This window comes from Lepidochelys kempii, chromosome 10, assembly GCF_965140265.1.
Source record: "Lepidochelys kempii isolate rLepKem1 chromosome 10, rLepKem1.hap2, whole genome shotgun sequence".
Taxonomy (NCBI): domain Eukaryota; kingdom Metazoa; phylum Chordata; order Testudines; family Cheloniidae; genus Lepidochelys; species Lepidochelys kempii.
The window spans coordinates 33,042,122-33,059,695 of record NC_133265.1 but is presented as its reverse complement, the minus strand read 5'-3'; the positions used below and the strand labels follow the sequence as shown (position 1 = coordinate 33,059,695).

The following is a 17,574-nucleotide window of genomic DNA, read 5'->3' as shown; positions in this document are numbered from 1 at the left end:
TTAACTGTGCTTTGTTTTTTGTGGTCACTGAATCACTAGGCAAAATTGACTAAGGAAAAATATATAGAATCTTGTTACAGTGCTCGTGACTGAAACACTGCAACGTAAGTAAATTTGTTAGTCTCTAAGGTGCCACAAGTACTCCTTTTCTTACTGCAAAGTAAGGCCATTCTTAGCCTAGCAGCCTCATCTCTGACCTGGCTGGAGAACCTGTAACACGGGCTGCCTCACTTCACTCAATAGGCAACTTGGCAGGGGACTTTGCTATTGCACTCTGAAGAAAATACTGCTCGGTCCTGTCTGGCCAGCGGCACATGGCTGAGACTTAGAGTTAGAAACACGTCCCTGAAGTACAATACCTTTTTCTTTCTTTCTTTTTTTTTTTAAATGGGGGTGGCAGAGGTTGGTGTGTGGAAACACCCATTCTTTATTCTGCACGTTACCTAAAACTACTTTGGGTTAGAAGCTGTAATTTGGGGTTGGAAGTGCTGCCATTTTATGCCTCTGTGCAAAATTATCCTATACTGGTTCCCATAGGAACTTGCACACTGGTGCAGGCCAAAGATCTGCCTAGGCAGGTATCCCAGTTGAGCATCCTGTCTGTGACCAGATCCATACTAGAAAGGAAGGTGTAAAGTCCTCATAATCCTCTTCTGCATCAGGGATTTTCTTTCCTGACTTGCTGTTGATTAGACTGTACCCAGAAGCATGTGGATTGACAAGCCTGGCTGGTAGCTTCTGCCCTAGCTGGAGATGCAGATGTTCTTGTTCAGAAGTGTCTAACCTTTCTCTAGTCTTGCTCTAATACTTGTTCCTGCTGAAAATCTTGAGGTATTAAATGGCTTTTGTTGTTGTTTTTTTTGTTTTGTTAAGAGTATTATACCCATTTAGTATTAATTCGAACATCTATAGCACTATACAGAGATCACTACACCAGACTGCTCAGTTTCTGCTCTGCTCATACCAGACAATACCTGGACAAACTTGGGGTTTGGCTCTTGCAGTCTTAGTCCCCTCACTACTAGATCAGTTTCTGAGCAGTTAATCTCTAGCCTCTCTGGAATGAGGCATTATGGTAATATTATCTTTAATAAATTCCATAGAATGAATGGGATATGACACAAATGCTCATGGTTCTTTAGGACTCAGTAAAGTAGGACAGTTATTACCTTAGCACAAAACAGAAATGATAGAGAGAAGACTGTACGAATATTGGGCACAAGCATTCTTAATCAATGGATCTCAAAGAGCTTTACAAGCCTCAAATTCATGAGTTGGGTATCGTTTGCTTTTTATGGACGGGGAAACTGAGGCACAGTCCATAAATGACTGCCCAAGTCACATGGCATCAGAGGTCAAGCCAGGAACAGACTTTGTAGATCCATACTCTAACAACTAAACCTACATATTTGTTTTAGTAACTTCATTGGGAATTCGTAGAGTAAACCTGATGAGTACTGAAATTGGAGTGAAATTAGAGAGATGTCTGTAATTTTGGATGGATTGTTCAGAATGGGTTTACGCTTATTCCAGATGTGTACAGCTTTTGCCCTGGAAAAGGATGTTTTCAGAAGGATAGAATTTTCAACTTCATTTTGCCACAGGATTTCTATTTTGATTATCAAGCCCCACTGTGTGAATGGTACAGAGGTGTATTCTAATGATGTAGTGCAGGGAAGCATTAGATGTGGTATATTTTTGACTGTAGTAAGGCTTTTGATATTGTCTCGCATGACCTTCTCATAAACAAACTAGGGAAATACAGCCTAGATGGAGCTACTATAAGGTGGGTACATAACTACTCTCTGGGAATGGTTTTCCAACAAGTTATCAATGGTTCACAGTCAAGCTGGAAGGGCATATCAAATGGGGTCCCACAAGGTTCAGTTCTGGGTTCTGTTCTGTTCAATATCTTCATAAATGATTTTAGATAATGGCATAGAGAATACACTTATAAAGTTTGCAGATGATACCAAGGCAGGAGGGGTTGCAAGTGCTTTGGAGGACAGGATTAAAATTAAAAATGATCTGGAGAAATGATCTGAAGTAAATGGGATGAAATTCAGTGAGGACAAATGCAATATTCGACTTAGGAAGGAACAATCAGTTGCACACAAGCAAAATGGGAAATGACTTGCCTACGAAGGAGTACTGCAGAAAGGGATCTGGGGGTCCAAGTGAATAACAAGCTAAATATGAGTCAACAGTGTAATACTGATGCAAAAAAAGCGAACATCATTCTGGGATGTATTAGTAGGAGTGTTGTAAGCAAGACACGAGAAGTAATGCTTCCATTCTATTCTGTGCCCATAAGACCTCAACTGGAGTGTTGTATTCAGTTCTGGGTGCCACATTTCAGGAAGGATGTGGATAAATTGGAGACAGTCCAGAAGAGAGCAACAAGAATAATTAACAGGTTTCAGAGTGATAGCTGTGTTAGTCTGTATCAGCAAAAACAGCAAGGAGTACTTGTGGCACCTTTATAGACTAACAAATTTATGTGGGCATAAGCTTTCGTGGGCTAAAACCCACTTCATCAGATGCATGGAGTGGAAAATACACTAGGAAGATGTATATCAGTACATGAAAAGATGGGAGTTGCCTTACCAAGTAGGGGGTCACAACAATTCAATTAAAGTGGACTATTATCAACAGGATGAAAAATCACTTTTGTAGTGGTAATCAGGGTGGCTCATTTCAAACAGTTAACAAAAAGGTGTGAGTAACAGTAGGGGCAAATTAGCATGGGGGAATTAGTGGGTTTTTTTTAGTTCTTGTAGTGACTCATCCACTTCCAGTCTTTCTTCAGGCCTAATTTTGATGGTGTCCAGTTTGCAAATTAATTCCAGTTCTGTAGTTTCTCGTTGGAGTCTGGTTTTGAAGGTTTTTTTGTTGAATTGTCACTTTTAAGTCTGTTATTGAGTGTTCAGAGAGGTTGACGTGTTCTTCGGCTGGTTTTTGAATGTTCTAATTCTTGATGTCTGATTTGTATCCATTTATTCTTTTGCATAGAGACTGTCCGGTTTGGCCAATTAAAGGTCTAGAAAACATGACTTATGAGGGAAGATTTGGGGTGGGGAAGGAAATGGGTTTGTTTAGTCTGGAGAAGAGAAAGTATATAAAACGTTGTTACAAGGAGGAGGGTGAAAAATTGTTCTCCTTAACCTCTGAGGATAGGACAAGAAGCAATGGGCTTAAATTGCAGCAAGGGAGGTTTAGGTTGGACATTAGGAAAAACTTCCTAGCAGTCAAGATAGTTAAGCACTGGAACAGATTGTATAGGGAGGCTGTGGAATATCTGTCATTGGAGGTTTTTAAGAACAAATCAAACACCTGTCAGGAATGGTCAAGTTATTACTTAGTCCTGCCTTGAGTGCTGGTGACTGGACTAGATGACCTATTGAGGTCCCTTCCAGTTCTGATTCTATGTTTACAGCCATGAGTGGCTATGCCGCTCAGGGGTCTGAAAAATCCACACCCCTGAGCAACATAGTTAAGCCAACCTAAACCTCTGTGTAGACAACACTAGATCGATGGAAGAATTCTTCCATCAACCTAGCTGTTGCCTCAAGGAGGGGGACTGTCAAGGTTCCTTCCCCACTCTGAACTCTAGGGTACAGATGTGGGGACCTGCATGAAAGACCCCCTAAGCTTATTTTTACCAGCTTAGGTTAAAACTTCCCCAAGGTACAAACTATTTTACCTTTTGTCCCTGGACTTTTTTGCTGCCACCACCAAGCATCTAACAAATATAACAGGGAAAGAGCCCACTTGGAAACGTCTTTCCCCCAAGCCCTACACTCCCTTTCCTGGGGAAGGCTTGATAAAAATCCTCACCAATTTGCATAGGTGAACACAGACCCAAACTCTTGGATCTTAAGAACAATGAAAAAGCAATTGGGTTCTTAAAAGAAGAATTTTAATTAAAGAAAAAGTAAAAGAATCACCTCTGTAAAATCAGGATGGTAAATACCTTATAGGGTAATCAGATTCAAAACATAGAGAATCCCTCTAGGCTAAATCTTAAGTTACAAAAAGACACAAAAATAGGAATATACATTCCATTCAGCACAGCTTATTTTATCAGCTGTTTAAACAAAACAGAATCTAACGCATATCTAGCTTGATTGCTTACTGACTTTTTACAGGAGTTCTGACCTGCATTCCTGCTCTGGTCCCGGCAAAAGCATCACACAGACAGAGAGAACCCTCCCCCGCCCCCCCCCAAGCTTTGAAAGCATCTTGTCTCCTCATTGGTCATTTTGGTCAGGTGCCAGCGCGGTTGTCTTAGCGTCTTAACCCTTTACAGGTGAAAGGGTTTTTCCTCTGGCCAGGAGGGATTTAAAGGTGTTTACCCTTCCCTTTATATTTATGACAGGGACTACATACACCATCAGTGTGGGTATTGACCACATTGAAGCATTGCAGCACTTCAGCTGTGCCGTTGTCGCATTTTCAGTATAGAGTACCTGAAGTAGTAAGTGGGAGAGAGTGAAACTCCATTCAGCTCATCAGGAGCTGCAGGCTGGCAGCTAAATAACTTACCTTTGCTTATCTAGGAGGCATATCTCTTAAAGACAGGCAGAGCTGTTCCGAGAGCCTACTAATACCGTGACTGTAGGGCAATGGTTTTCAAACTGCGGGTCACGACCCAGTACTAGGTTGTGGAATGGAAGGCAGTGGGTTGTGGCGGCTCTAGTCAGCACTGCCGACCGGGCCGTTAGAAGTGCCGGTGGTGGTGCTGCCCACCTAAGGCAGGCTAGCTCCTACCTGTTCTGACCCTGCGCTGTGCCCCAGAAGCGGTCAGCAGCAGGTACAGCTCCTAGGTGGGGGGGGGGCACGGGGCTCTGCACGCTGCCCCCATCCCGAGCACCGGCTCCGTATTCCCATTGGCTCGGAACTGGCCAATGGGAGCCTGGGGGAGGCGGGGTGGTGCCTGTGGGCGAGAGCTGTGCGGAGCTGCTTGTGTGCCTCCGCCTTGGAGCCCGCCCTGCTGCTGGCTGCTTCCAGGGTGCAGCATGGTCCGCAGTGCCAGGACAGGCACCTGCCTTAGCACCCCAGTGACCAGGAGCCATCTGAGGTAAGCCCACACCCCAATACCCTGCTCTCGCACTGAGCCCCACCCCCACAAACCTGGAGCCCCTTCCTGCACCCCAAACCCGTCATCCCCAGCCCAACCCCAGAGCCTACACCCCCAGCCCTGAGTCCCTTCCACATCCCAAACCTCTCATCCCCAGCTCTGTTGGGTCACAGGCATCAACAATTTTCTCCAACTGGGTAGCCAGGGAAGAAGTTTGAAAACCACTGCTCTAGGGAAGGGGACTCTAGTCTGTTCCTTTCACTCAACAGTCAGAGTCTAGAACAGATGGTATGAAGGTAAATATGCCAAGTTAGTATGACTCCTTATTTTCAAGTTCCCATGCCCCATGAATGAATTCAAATCTTGGAGAGGGTTGGCCTCCTAGACTTTGCTGGCCCGGAACTTCCACAAACACTGTGGAGGTATTTTCAGTCTTTTAAAATTATCAGTTTACCCTTTAGAAGCTTAGTGTTTTTAAAAGAGGTTTTCTCCAGCATATGGCCCTACATTGTATGTAGGTCTACGGGAACTGGTGCCCTTTTTAAAGGATAAATTACATGAAAATGGAGCTAGAAGAACTCTGTTGTAATCAGTTACAAGAAAATGTAAAACGAAGGTGCTTTTTTGGGACTTGTCAATCTTTCAAGGTCTGTTTGCCTCTAAAACAGTATCTCCTGCACATGCCATATGCTTCATAACTAGCAGTGTTATGCTATACCATTTTTCTCTCTGGCACAAAAGCTGTAGGAAAGTGCTTGTGTTAATTAAAGAAAATCTGATACGTGTGTGGAGAGGAGACCGTTGCTTTCAAGTACTTGCTGCTACTGAAACTTTATAAACTGTATTATGAATTTGGAAATTCAAGGAAAATGCTGGTCTTAAAAAATCTGTGGGAGAAGAGTCCAAAGGCCACTTGGGTCTATTTTGTAAACAAATAATCCTACCAAAGAGTCGGTGTTATATAAAACCTGGTTGCTAAGAACCTTTATCAAACCATGTTACTGTGGCTTATCTCATGCAGTTCCTCTTGCCTGTCTTTTTTTTTTTTTTTTTAATATATTCTTGTTCAGTTTGCTTCCCTTTACACGAAGGATTTTGCTGGGGAGGGCGGTGTTTGTTTTTTGTTTTTAACCTCTGTTGTATCATTGAGTGAGTGGAAGTGGTCTCAGAGCAGCTCTCTGCTCTCTGAACACTGTCTCTGCCTTTTTGAAGAGTACTGTGCAATCTCTTCCCTCCCAGATGTGCTGCATTGCATGGGGAAAAGCTTTACTCTACCCTGCCAAGCTTCCTGCTGAAATGGCTTAACTGGTGTAACTTGCTGCAGTACCAGAGATGCTCTGCTTCCATATCAGTAGTGGTTCTAGATCTGTATACCATTTCTCCAAAAGTTTGGTTTATTTTCTGGGGAACATAAGACTGAACTTTCAGAATGATTGGGCTTGGATGCAAATTTATGACTTTAAAACCTGAATTTTGAAATATTGGAGCAGGGACTAAATCAAATGCTCACTGAGAGCTCAGCTGTAAGGAAGTGGTGTGCAGACAAGATTGACCTACTGCTGTTTCTATGCATGCAGGAGACATTCTATTTCCATCCCCATCTTGGCCAGACTTCCTTGTGTGAGCTTGGGCAAGTCGCTTAACCTCTCTGCCTCAGTTCCTCCTTGTAAAATGAGATTAATACCATCTCAGAGGGGCATTAAGCAAAACTGAGTATCTGTGTAGCACTTGGAGAACACGTACTGTTCATTTAACAGGTAGCTGTTAGAGCATGCATATTTGCTGTTGGAACTGGGGCGGTAATCAAAGAAAGGGAATGAGGAAAATAGGACATGGTTGCAGAGACAAAGCTTGGAAAGCTTTGTAACTCTGACAGGCTTACCGTGTCCAACAGAAAACACGTAAAGTAGGCTTTGACTGGTTTTCCAGGAGGAGTGAAGATTGTGGGCACTGCCTGGCTTGTGGGGGGATTGATAATAGAGTTACAAGGCTGTGACCTCTAAGTCAGAAATTTGAATCTGGCTCAGTTTTACATTGACAAACTTACCATACAAAGAGTGTTGGTAACTTGTATGAAATGAGATGCTGGGTCTTAGGCCAGTTCCCAGTAGGCAAGTGTCTTTAGCATAATGGCTATCACAATTTGGGGCAGTTGGTATTCTTAGTAGAAGCCAAAGATTAACTGTGGTCACTGTAGGTATGTCTACACTGTGATTAGACACCTGCAGTTGGCCTGCGCCAGCTGACTTGGCCTCTTGTGGCGTGGGCTAGACCTTCCCATCTCACAGGGTCCTGGAGCCCAAACACCTATACTGCAGTTTAAACAGCCCCTTAGTGCAAGCCCTTTGAGCCCGAGTCAGCTGGCACAGGCCAGCCATGGGTTTTTAATTGCAGGGTAGACATACCCTGTGAGTGATAATGCCTTCAGGTTTGAGCAAGGCACATTGTGCAGGGCTGGCTTATCTGGCTATTGTTTGTGCTGTTTGTGTATCACTGAAGGCTTCAGTCTTCAGGACATTCCAGCTGGAACCTTTTGTTTGAAAATTTTTAGTAAAACTTAGAGAAAGTGGTGGGGAAGGTAGGGCAGTTACTGGAAGGCAGAAGGAGAGGGTTAGGAAACCAGAGGTCATTAACTGGAAGGGCAGTTAATTTATAATTGATGCATCCTTTTTGTGTGTTTGTTCTTCAGACTGGGAGCTGGGGACTGAGCTGCCAATTCTGGCTTCACATTAACTAGCTTGGCCTGTTCTAAACAGTCTTATCTCATTTACTGTTTTCCCAGCCTCCAAACATAGACATGGAGGTCTAAAACAAGCTTTCTTAAGGTGAGTGGTGATGTACATATCTGGCTCATAGTGAGGTGATTGGGAGACACTGTATAAGAGGATGAAATGTGTTTGGTCAGACAGCGTTTAGCACACATGCTTTCTAAATAATAAGCAGTGGGCTTGGTCTGTGCCCAGCTGCCTTCTGGCATTATCTGTCAGCTCTGCCATCTTCTACTCTTAACTTAGTGGTGATTAGTGTCTATCAGCTAATTGTCTTATTTCCCATTTTACAGATTCGGAGTGGGGGGTAGGGAGAGGGAAACAGAGGCAGAGTAGTTTACCTAAAGTGTCAGTGAGTCAGAGTTGGTAATAAAAGCCAGATGTTTGGCTCCTAGTCTTTAAAGTAGTGTGCAGTGGAACAGATTCAATATTATCTCAAGCTTTTTCAAGTAGTCCTTTTTAAAGCCTATTGAATAATTGGGATCTATTATTTGGGAGAGTCCATGCTGGAACAGAGTAATGTAAGGGGAACAAAAGAAAAATGCTTCAGCCACACAGAAGTTTTGCTTTGTCAAACTCTTTGGACAGGTGTGGAGCCTGTCCCGGAAAGCCAGGCTAGTGAACTCTGCCTTGCCTTTTTGAAAAGAACTGTGCAATCTGGAGGCCTGTTTTGCTAGCATTGTTTTGCAATCCCATGACCCATTTCTCTTCCCTTCCAGATGTGCTACGTTGCAGAGAGAGAGGCTTTGTTAATTCCCTGCCAAGCTGTCTGCCTTTGTTGCTTAGCTGGTGTAACTTACTGCAGTGCTAATAGGAGAGAGGAGAGGCTGCAGGTTGCTGATGTAAGCGAGTCAGTTGCAGCTCAAATCCCAGAAACTAAAGATGAAAAAGATCTAGGGAGGAGGGTTGTTTCCCTTCCTTCCCCAGGTCAGTCACTCTGCTCTAAATCTTGCTTTTCTGCAGACGGTCTAGGGATATTTTTGCAGTCCTGGTGGAAGAGAGTTGTTTTGCTCAGAAGTATCATCATGCAGGCTGGTGAAATACAGGTCTTCTAGTCTGCTCAGTTGATTCACCAAACCCGAGTGGGAAGCCTAACTTGGATTGCTTGCTGAGTTACAGGTGTCTTTCTTGCACAAGGTTACGGTTTATTAGTATGTGAGCTGCTTTGTTATGCACTGTATGTAACTCTGAGCTGAGGCTATCAGTGCCTTTGCTTAGAGCTGCAAGAGGGGACACAAGGTTCTTTGTTTTCTAAGGCAGTGTTGGACCATAAACAGGTAAGCTTGTATTATGCCCTATATCCTTGAGCCCACCAAGGGAGGACGTCAAGTGCACAGCTCTGTCGACTGACAATGCATGTGTTTGAGTGAGTTAAGACTTTCTTAGCTCAAGGAGTTGCAGCTTTTGGTGCTTCCCCCCACTCCTCATTCAGGAATCTTCTGCTTTATTAAAGTCAAGTTTTTGCTCTTCAGTCACTTAAAGTGTTGCTGAAATAACTGGATGATGAACTCTGGCTGTTTCCAAACAGGACTGAGAAGTGAAGAGAACATTAGGAAGATCAGGTCTGTGGAGAGATGCCGTCTGATGTAACAGAAACCTCTGAGGGGGTAGATGAGGCAGAGAATGTCCGCTATGAGGAAACAGAAGAGGACGACAATGTCAGGTGAGTCCTGTCAGGCCCTCCTGGCTAGTGAGTGTGGGGCTTTACTTGGTTAGAACAACTTGTCTCCTAGAGGGGTATCTCTGCATGTGGGTTGCAGGCAGGAATGTGGTGTTTGCTGTCCCCATTCTTTTTCTCTTCCCCCCACCCCCGCTTTCAGTAATGTGGGAACACTTTTTTTCATATATATTCCACCCCCATTCAGGAGAGAAGGATATCTGTAAATGGCTGAAGTGAAAGACTAGTGATGAGGATGTATTGGGATGTGACTAGTTAATCCAGCTCATCTCCCTGGGGCCAGCAAATTTATTTCCTACAGTGTTATCCCATCCAGTTTCAAATGACAAGAGTTAATAGGGTTTCTTCCACAACCTAATTGCTTTCTGCCAAGAAATAATTCCTTATATTCTGATTGAGATTTTCCCTTTCTTGTATATTTTGGAGTGCAATAATCTATCCCTCCTGAATCACTGGACGGTTCAAAAGTCTTATCTTGTGCATTTCTGGGGTGAAGCAGCTGCAAAGATGAACCCTTTCATTAAGGATCCACCGGGAGATGCTGTGACTTGATAAAGTGCATCTATTCACTTTACTAAAAATCAAAAACCCTCTAGTGAGATGAAAATGCAGCGCACGTCTATAACCAGGAGTATATTGACTCTTTTTGTTATGCACCAAGAGTGTTCTCAGTAGCTACAATACCCACAGTCCCTGCCCTAGAGAGTTTAATCTAAAAGATGTAGATAAAATCAGATGCACTAGGAAACCCAGAAAGAGCCTTTCATGGTCTCTCCTGTACTGAAGGTTGGGGTGGAGAGTGCATTTGAGTAATATTTGTGGGGCTACATGGAGATGATGGACCTTAAAGTGGGATTTGAATGAGAGGCTGAGGGCATGGCATGGCACACTGGGATCGGGAGGCTGGTCCATTCATTGCAAGCATGGAAGACCTAGAAGGAAGTGAATGTGGTGATGAGGCTGGAATCATTGCTGGATTGAAGGGTGAGAGTGTTTTATCATCTCCTATAGAGCAGTTTATTAGAGTGGATCAAAACTGACTTTAAAAATCAGATTTTGTTGTCTTAATTTAAATTCAGTTTTCATTTGAAAAGTAAACCCATTTAACATTGGCAACCAGTGTTAAGGCTTAAATAGACTATAGTCTAATTTAAATTATTTTAATAAATATAAAAACAATATTCAAGCAGTATATGTTTGCTGCTGAGCTTTTAAAGAAAGTCAAGCTAAAGAACTGGTGGAAGTCACTGGCTAAGCATCTGGAACCAGGTTTCTGCAGTGTGGTTGTAGCCATGTTGATCCCAGGATATTAGAGAGACAAGATGGATGAGGTAATAACTTTTATTGGACCAGCTTCTGTTGGTGAAAGAGAGAAGCTCTCAAGTTGGCAGAGCTCGGTTTACTTTCATCAACAGAAGTTGGTCCAATAAAAGATACTACCTCACCCACCTTGTCTCTCTAAATGAGCTTTTGATGGCAGTAGGCTATTCTGCAGATGCAAAGAATATTTTCTTAATTTCAGTTTATCCTGCTAATTCATTCGTTTTCAGAAAGCCTTTGACAAGGCCCCTCACCAAAGCTCTTAAGCAAAGTAAGCTGTCATGGGATGGTAACTGGTTAAAAGATAGGAAACAAAGGGTAGGAATAAATGGTCAGTTTTCAGAATGAAGAGAGGTAAATGATGGTGTCCCCCAGGGGTCTGTACTGGGACAAGGCCTATTCAACATATTCATAAATGATCTGGAAAAAGTGAGATGGCAAAATTTGCAGACGATACAAAACTACTCAAGATAGTTAAGTCTGAGACTGCAAAGAGCTACAAAAGGATCTCTCAAAATTGGATGATGGGGCAACAAAAAGGCAGATGAAATTCAATGTTAATAAATGCAAAATAATGCATGTTAGCAAACATAATCCCAGCTCTACATATAAAATGGTGGGGTCTAAATTAGCTGTTACCGCTCAAAAAAGAGATCTTGGCGTCATTGTGGATGGTTCTCTGAAAACATCCACTCAATGTGCAGCAGCAGTTAAAGCGAACCGAACGTTGGGAATCATTAATACGGGGATAGAAAAGAAGACAGAAAATATCCTATTGCCTCTGGTATAAATCCATGGTATGCACACAGTTTGAATACTGTGTGCAAATGTGATTGCCCCATCTCAAAAAGATATACTGGAATTGGAAAAGATACAGAAAAGGGCAACAAAAATGATTAGGACGTTGGAGCAGCTTCTGTGTGAGGAAAGATTAATAAGCCTGGGACTTTTCAGCTTGGAAAAGAGATGACTAAGGGGGGATATGATAGAGGTCTATAAAATTATGACTGGTGTGGAGAAAGTAAATAAGGAAGTGTTATTTACTCCTCCTCATAACATAAGAATTAGGGGTCACCAAATGAAATTACTTCCTTGTGTTTTAGACCTGCTGTCTATTATTTTTTTCATACAATGCACAGTCAACCTGTGGAATCATAGAATCATATAATATCAGGGTTGGAAGGGACCTCAGGAGGTCATCTAGTCCAACCCCCTGCTCAAAAGCAGGACCCATCCCCAATTCATCCCAGCCAGGGCTTTGTCAAGCCTGACCTTAAAAACTTCTAAGGAAGGAGATTCCACCACCTCCCTAGGCAACGCATTCCAGTGTTTCACCACCCTCCTAGTGAAAAAGTTTTTCCTAATATCCAACCTAAACTTCCCCCATTGCAACTTGAGACCATTACTCCTTGTTCTGTCATCTGCTACCACTGAGAACAGTCTAGATCCATCCTCTTTTGAACCCCCTTTCAGGTAGTTGAAAGCACCTATGAAATCCCCCCTCATTCTTCTCTTCCACAGACTAAATAATCCCAGTTCCCTCAGCCTCTCCTCATAAGTCATGTGTTCCAGACCCCTAATCATTTTTGTTACCCTTCGCTGGACTCTCTCCAATTTATCCACATTCTTCTTGTAGTGTGGGGTCCAAAACTGGACACAGTACTCTAGATGAGGCCTCACCAGTGTCGAATAGAGGGGGACGATCACGTCCCTCGATCTGCTCGCTATGCCCCTACTTATACATCCCAAAATGCCATTGGCCTTCTTGGCAACAAGGGCACACTGCTGACTCATATCCAGCTTCTCGTCCACTGTCACCCCTAGGTCCTTTTCCGCAGAACTGCTGCCTAGCCATTCGGTCCCTAGTCTGTAGCTGTGCATTGGGTTCTTCCGTCCTAAGTGCAGGACCCTGCACTTATCCTTATTGAACCTCATCAGATTTCTTTTGGCCCAATCCTCCAATTTGTCTAGGTCCCTCTGTATCCTATCCCTGCCCTCCAGCGTATCTACCACTCCTCCCAGTTTAGTATCATCCGCAAATTTGCTGAGCGTGCAATCCACACCATCCTCCAGATCATTTATGAAGATATTGAACAAAACCGGCCTGAGGACCGACCCCTGGGGTACTCCACTTGACACCGGCTGCCAACTAGACATGGAGGATCGGTCCATCAATGGCTATTAGCCAGGATGGGCAGGGATGGTGTCCCTAGCCTCTGTTTGCCAGAAGCTGGGAATGGGTGACGGGATGGATCACTTGATTACCTGTTCTGTTCATTCCCTCTGAAGTATCTGGCATTGGCCATTGTCGGAAGACAGGAACTAAGGCTATCTGTTGTAGTAAATTATTAAAATCTGCCATCTCAAGGCACTAGTACCAGAAACAAGAAAGTCCTGTGTCATTGGGAAGGAAGAGTTACTGTTTCCTACCTGTGATGGGTCACAAGCTGAGCGATCTTCGAGTTGGCACTAGTTCAGGACTGACTATGGGACAATTCCACAACTGGGAGTAGGGAAAACATTGAGGTCAGGTTGTTTTTTAACTGAAGCAGCTCGGAGGTTTGGAATGTTAATAGACATGAGTGAGATTGGGTTAATGGGCAGAGTGCAGTTGAGGCTGTCAAAGGTGCACAGCTAATACAGTGATCACAGGGAGATCACCAGCCATGTGGTGAAGGGCTTGGTTACTATTCTGAGATTACATTAGAAGCTCAGTTACGAACACCTTGGAAATGGAGATTGTTTGTAACTCTGAACTGTTACTATTACCAGCAGGCCAGTGGGGTGGGAGGAGGTATTGTTTCATGATTTCTGTGTGTATATAAAGTCTGCTGCAGTTTCCACGGTAAACATCTGATGAAGTGAGCTGTAGCTCACGAAAGCTCATGCTCAAATAAATTGGTTAGTCTCTAAGGTGCCACAAGTACTCCTTTTCTTTTTCTGAACTGTTGGTAACTCTGATCAAAACATTGTGGTTCTTTCAAAAGTTTACAGCTGAACATTGACTTAATACAGCTTTGAGACTTTACTATGCAGAAGAAAAATGCTGCTTTTAACCATCTTAATTTAAATGAAACCAGCTCAGAAACAGTTTCCTTACCAGGTCAAATCTTTTTTTTTTTTTTTTTTAACTTTCTCTCTTTTTTTTTTTTTTTTTAGTGGTTTATGTTTAACACAGTACTGTACTGTATTTTCTTTTTCCCCCTCCCCCTCTCTGCTGCTGCCTGATTGCATACTTCCAGTTCCAAATGAGGTGTGCGTTTGACTGGTCAGTTTGTAACTCTGGGGTTCTACTATATTCTCAGAATTCACGGTAGGAGAATTTGTGCAAAAAAGTCAGTTTTAATGACTTGGTATTTGGGTGTCTGAATGGACCATACCTGTTAGCCTCTCTCTCCTGCCGGTATTGCTACCTGTCACACCTCAAGGCACATCCAGACTGTGCTGGAATGTGGATTCACACTACTATAGCTCAGTAGTATATTCAACATCTCTTATGAGCTGCTGTCACCTTTGTGCTTGATCTTATTCTCTGAGCATTGTCAGTTGGATTTCTGTTGCATCTGGGGTAATCACTGATGATGACTTTGTGGGACAGTCCTGGGTTTGATGAGACTGCCTGTTTCAGAGGCTAACATATTGGGACTGGATGTTCAAAACAACCCCAAATGTCAAGAGGACAAGTGTAATGTCGTCATGCTGTGGTGATTGTTCTTCAGCATGTTTTGTATGGTGGTGTTTGTACTTCCATGCTGACAGTGTGATGATGTGATGGCACAGTCCTATCCAAACGACAACATTTTAAGAGACCATGATGGTGGTGTCCAAAACCTCACTTGGGGGACCTTACAACACAGGTTTATGTAATATATTTCATGTAAACTGTATCCCTGAAGCTTAGGGATGTGCACAGGAATAAAAAACAGGCTGATTTTTGGAGCGGCACTTTTTGTGTCCCCTGTGGCCAGAGAAGCAGGATTTCCCCTCCACATTTTGAGCCAGAGAATAACTGTCTTGAGCTGGATGTCAGTTAGCACTAATTGACAAAAAGACACAGGTGGCATCTTCCTGGAGCTTGCCATCAGCAAATAGGAATTCATTTTCCACCAGGTCTAATGCAGGACTGGCCTGAAGCACAAATAGCTGCCTTGGTCCAAAGTATGGGCCTGGCCCTGGCCCTGTGTAACTTAAAAGTTGCTCTTAAGACCTACAGAATCTTCCTGGGATCCTTTGGGCATGTTCTCCATCTCATGCCCTTTGTGAATTTCTGTTCTTCACAGTCCCACTGACCTCTCAGAGATGCTCAAGGAGGGGACGAAAGAGTCTCATGATCGTGCAGAGAACACTCAGTTTGTCAAAGACTTCCTGAAAGGACGGATCAAGAAGGAGCTCTTTAAGGTTTGTACTTTCTAACTCTGCTTCCTTAACAGCATGTGTGATGAGCTCTTGAGCTGTAGAGTTGAAAGCTCTATCCCAAATTGGAGACATGACACACTGTTACAATGAGAGGAAGGATGGTCCAGTGGTTAGGGCACTAACCTGGGACTCTGGAGACTTGGGTTCAGTTCCCTGCTTTTTTAGAAACTTCCTGTGTGAACTTGAGCAATTTGCTTAGCCTCTCTCCCTCAGTTCCCAGTCTCTAAAATGGGGATAATACTTCCCTACATCAGACTGAAGCCCTTTGAAATCTACTGATGACAAGGGCTATATAAGAGCCAGGTAATATTATTTTTATGTTCTGGGTGTGGATTTTTACTTGTCATGGGCAAACTAAATCAAACTAAACTGCTGGAAACCTGACTTGCCTAGAAGTGACACTGTGTGTAACATGTCAGGGAATCCAGCATGGTGTCTCACTCCCAGAATTAGCAGTACCTTGTAGTGCTACAGAATTGGCATAGTAAGCTGACTCCCAACCCAAATTGCTAAAAGTTGCTCCACAGCACCTTGTGCTGGCTGGTCTGGAAAACCAATTAATGGAGAGCTAAAGCAGTGTTTCCAAAACAGTGGGTCCCCACAGACAAGTGGTTTGCAAGAAGGTTCTAGATGGGTGGTAGGCTTGGTGTGGAAGGGAGGCCCTGGGGAGAGGTTGTAAAGTGAGCTTACCTCACATGTGTCCAGCAGCAGCAGCTCATGTCCTGTGGGGCTGGGCCTGCCTCCCTGCTCTTGGTGTTTGTGACCTGGTGCAGAGCGTTGTAACTCCACTTGTGTTTGGCTCAGCCACCGCTCCATTGTCATGACTGCTTCTGGAAGCCCCTTAACGTCATGCCTCAGGTCTATAAATGCCAGTGCAGTTGAAATTTTCAGAAAGTATTGGGAATTATGTTAGCTATTTATACTAAGGTGTTTTCTCTATTGTTTTAATTGCCAGTCCCTTTTGGGCAGATCAGAGCATTCAGCATAGACATATGAACATCATCTTTTGATCATAACAGTCTGCACATCCAAATAGTGCCTTCCCTTAGAGGGGCTTAAAGCAGTAATGAATTAAGCTTCTCTACGCCCTTTTGAAGTAGGATGTGGTGTTCCCATTTTACAGATAGGTATTGAGGCATAGGGGTTCAGTGACTTGCTGCATCACCTTAGACAAGTCCATAGCAGAACTGGCAATAGAACCTAGAACTCTGGGCTCCCAGTCCAATGCCTTGAGGGGAAGTCTGTTCTCCAGTACAGAAATCTGAGGGAGAGAAGATTTCTCAGGACATCTCATCTGTGTTCTGTCAGTTCCTGCAGGATTGTCCCTGCAGTCTCATGTCTGGATGTGTCCCAAGCAAAGGGACTTCACCATTTCCTTTTAAGATTCCTTCCTAGCCTAATAGATAATATGGTGGGGCAAGTGTGGTCTGTATGGAGTGTGGTTTATTGGGAGGAACGCATGGGTCTGTACATAATCTGTCTAAATACATCATTCTTTCCAGCAAGTGGTCTCTCACATACATTGTGCTTTTGTTCCTAGTTGGCTACTGTGGCACTTTACTACACATACTCTGCCCTGGAAGAGGAAATGGACTGCAACAAGGACCACCCTGCATTTGCCCCTTTGTACTTCCCTCTAGAGCTTCATCGGAAAGAAGCATTGGCTAAAGACATGGAGTATTTCTATGGGGAAAATTGGAAAGAGAAGATTCAGTGTTCAGAGGCAACTAGGAGTTATGTAGACAGAATCCATCATGTTGGGCAGTATGAGCCAGAGCTGCTGGTAGCCCATGCCTACACACGGTACATGGGGGACCTGTCTGGGGGCCAGGTACTCAAGAAGGTAGCCCAGAGGGCCTTGAAGCTGCCCAGTACTGGGGAAGGGATCCAGTTCTATGTGTTTGACAACATTTCCAATGCACAGCAGTTCAAACAGTTCTACAGGGCCAGGATAAATGCCCTGGACTTGGACAAGAAAGCCAAGGAGAGGATTGTGGAGGAAGCCAATAAGGCATTTGAATTCAACATGCAGGTACCATGCATCCCCAAACTCTTGTAACTGCCTGTACCTAAGTAAGCTACACTGCTTTAATCTTCTACCTGGTTTAGACGGAACGTTAATGTTCCTGACAGTGCAGGACTGATGGCGTTGGCTAAATCCAGGTGTAATGTAAACAGGGGAAGGAGGAAAGAGTAGAGCTATAAGCCTTTTAAACAAGAAATGCAAACTGCATCTGATGTCTCTACTAAGGACACGTAGAGAGAGCACTACCATGCTTGGGCTCAAATCTTTGTTGGGGCCTCCAGGAGTT

At 43.7% G+C, this 17,574-nt stretch overlaps 1 protein-coding gene across 3 annotated transcripts in view; it reads left to right on the top strand.

Annotated features, from left to right (window-relative positions):
- The window catches only part of HMOX2 (heme oxygenase 2), a 57,592-nt gene that overhangs the window by 35,588 nt on the left and 4,430 nt on the right, over positions 1-17,574 (top strand). For 2 of the 3 annotated variants that reach the window (XM_073362763.1, XM_073362762.1), the window contains 3 exons: positions 9,377-9,511; positions 15,127-15,244; positions 16,803-17,294. In XM_073362763.1, the coding sequence (XP_073218864.1) occupies positions 9,423-9,511; positions 15,127-15,244; positions 16,803-17,294 (699 nt within the window). In that variant the 5' untranslated portion in view covers positions 9,377-9,422. Of the gene's footprint in view, positions 1-8,687; positions 8,776-9,376; positions 9,512-15,126; positions 15,245-16,802; positions 17,295-17,574 lie in introns of those variants that run through there. The other variant, XM_073362764.1, reaches the window with a different exon arrangement.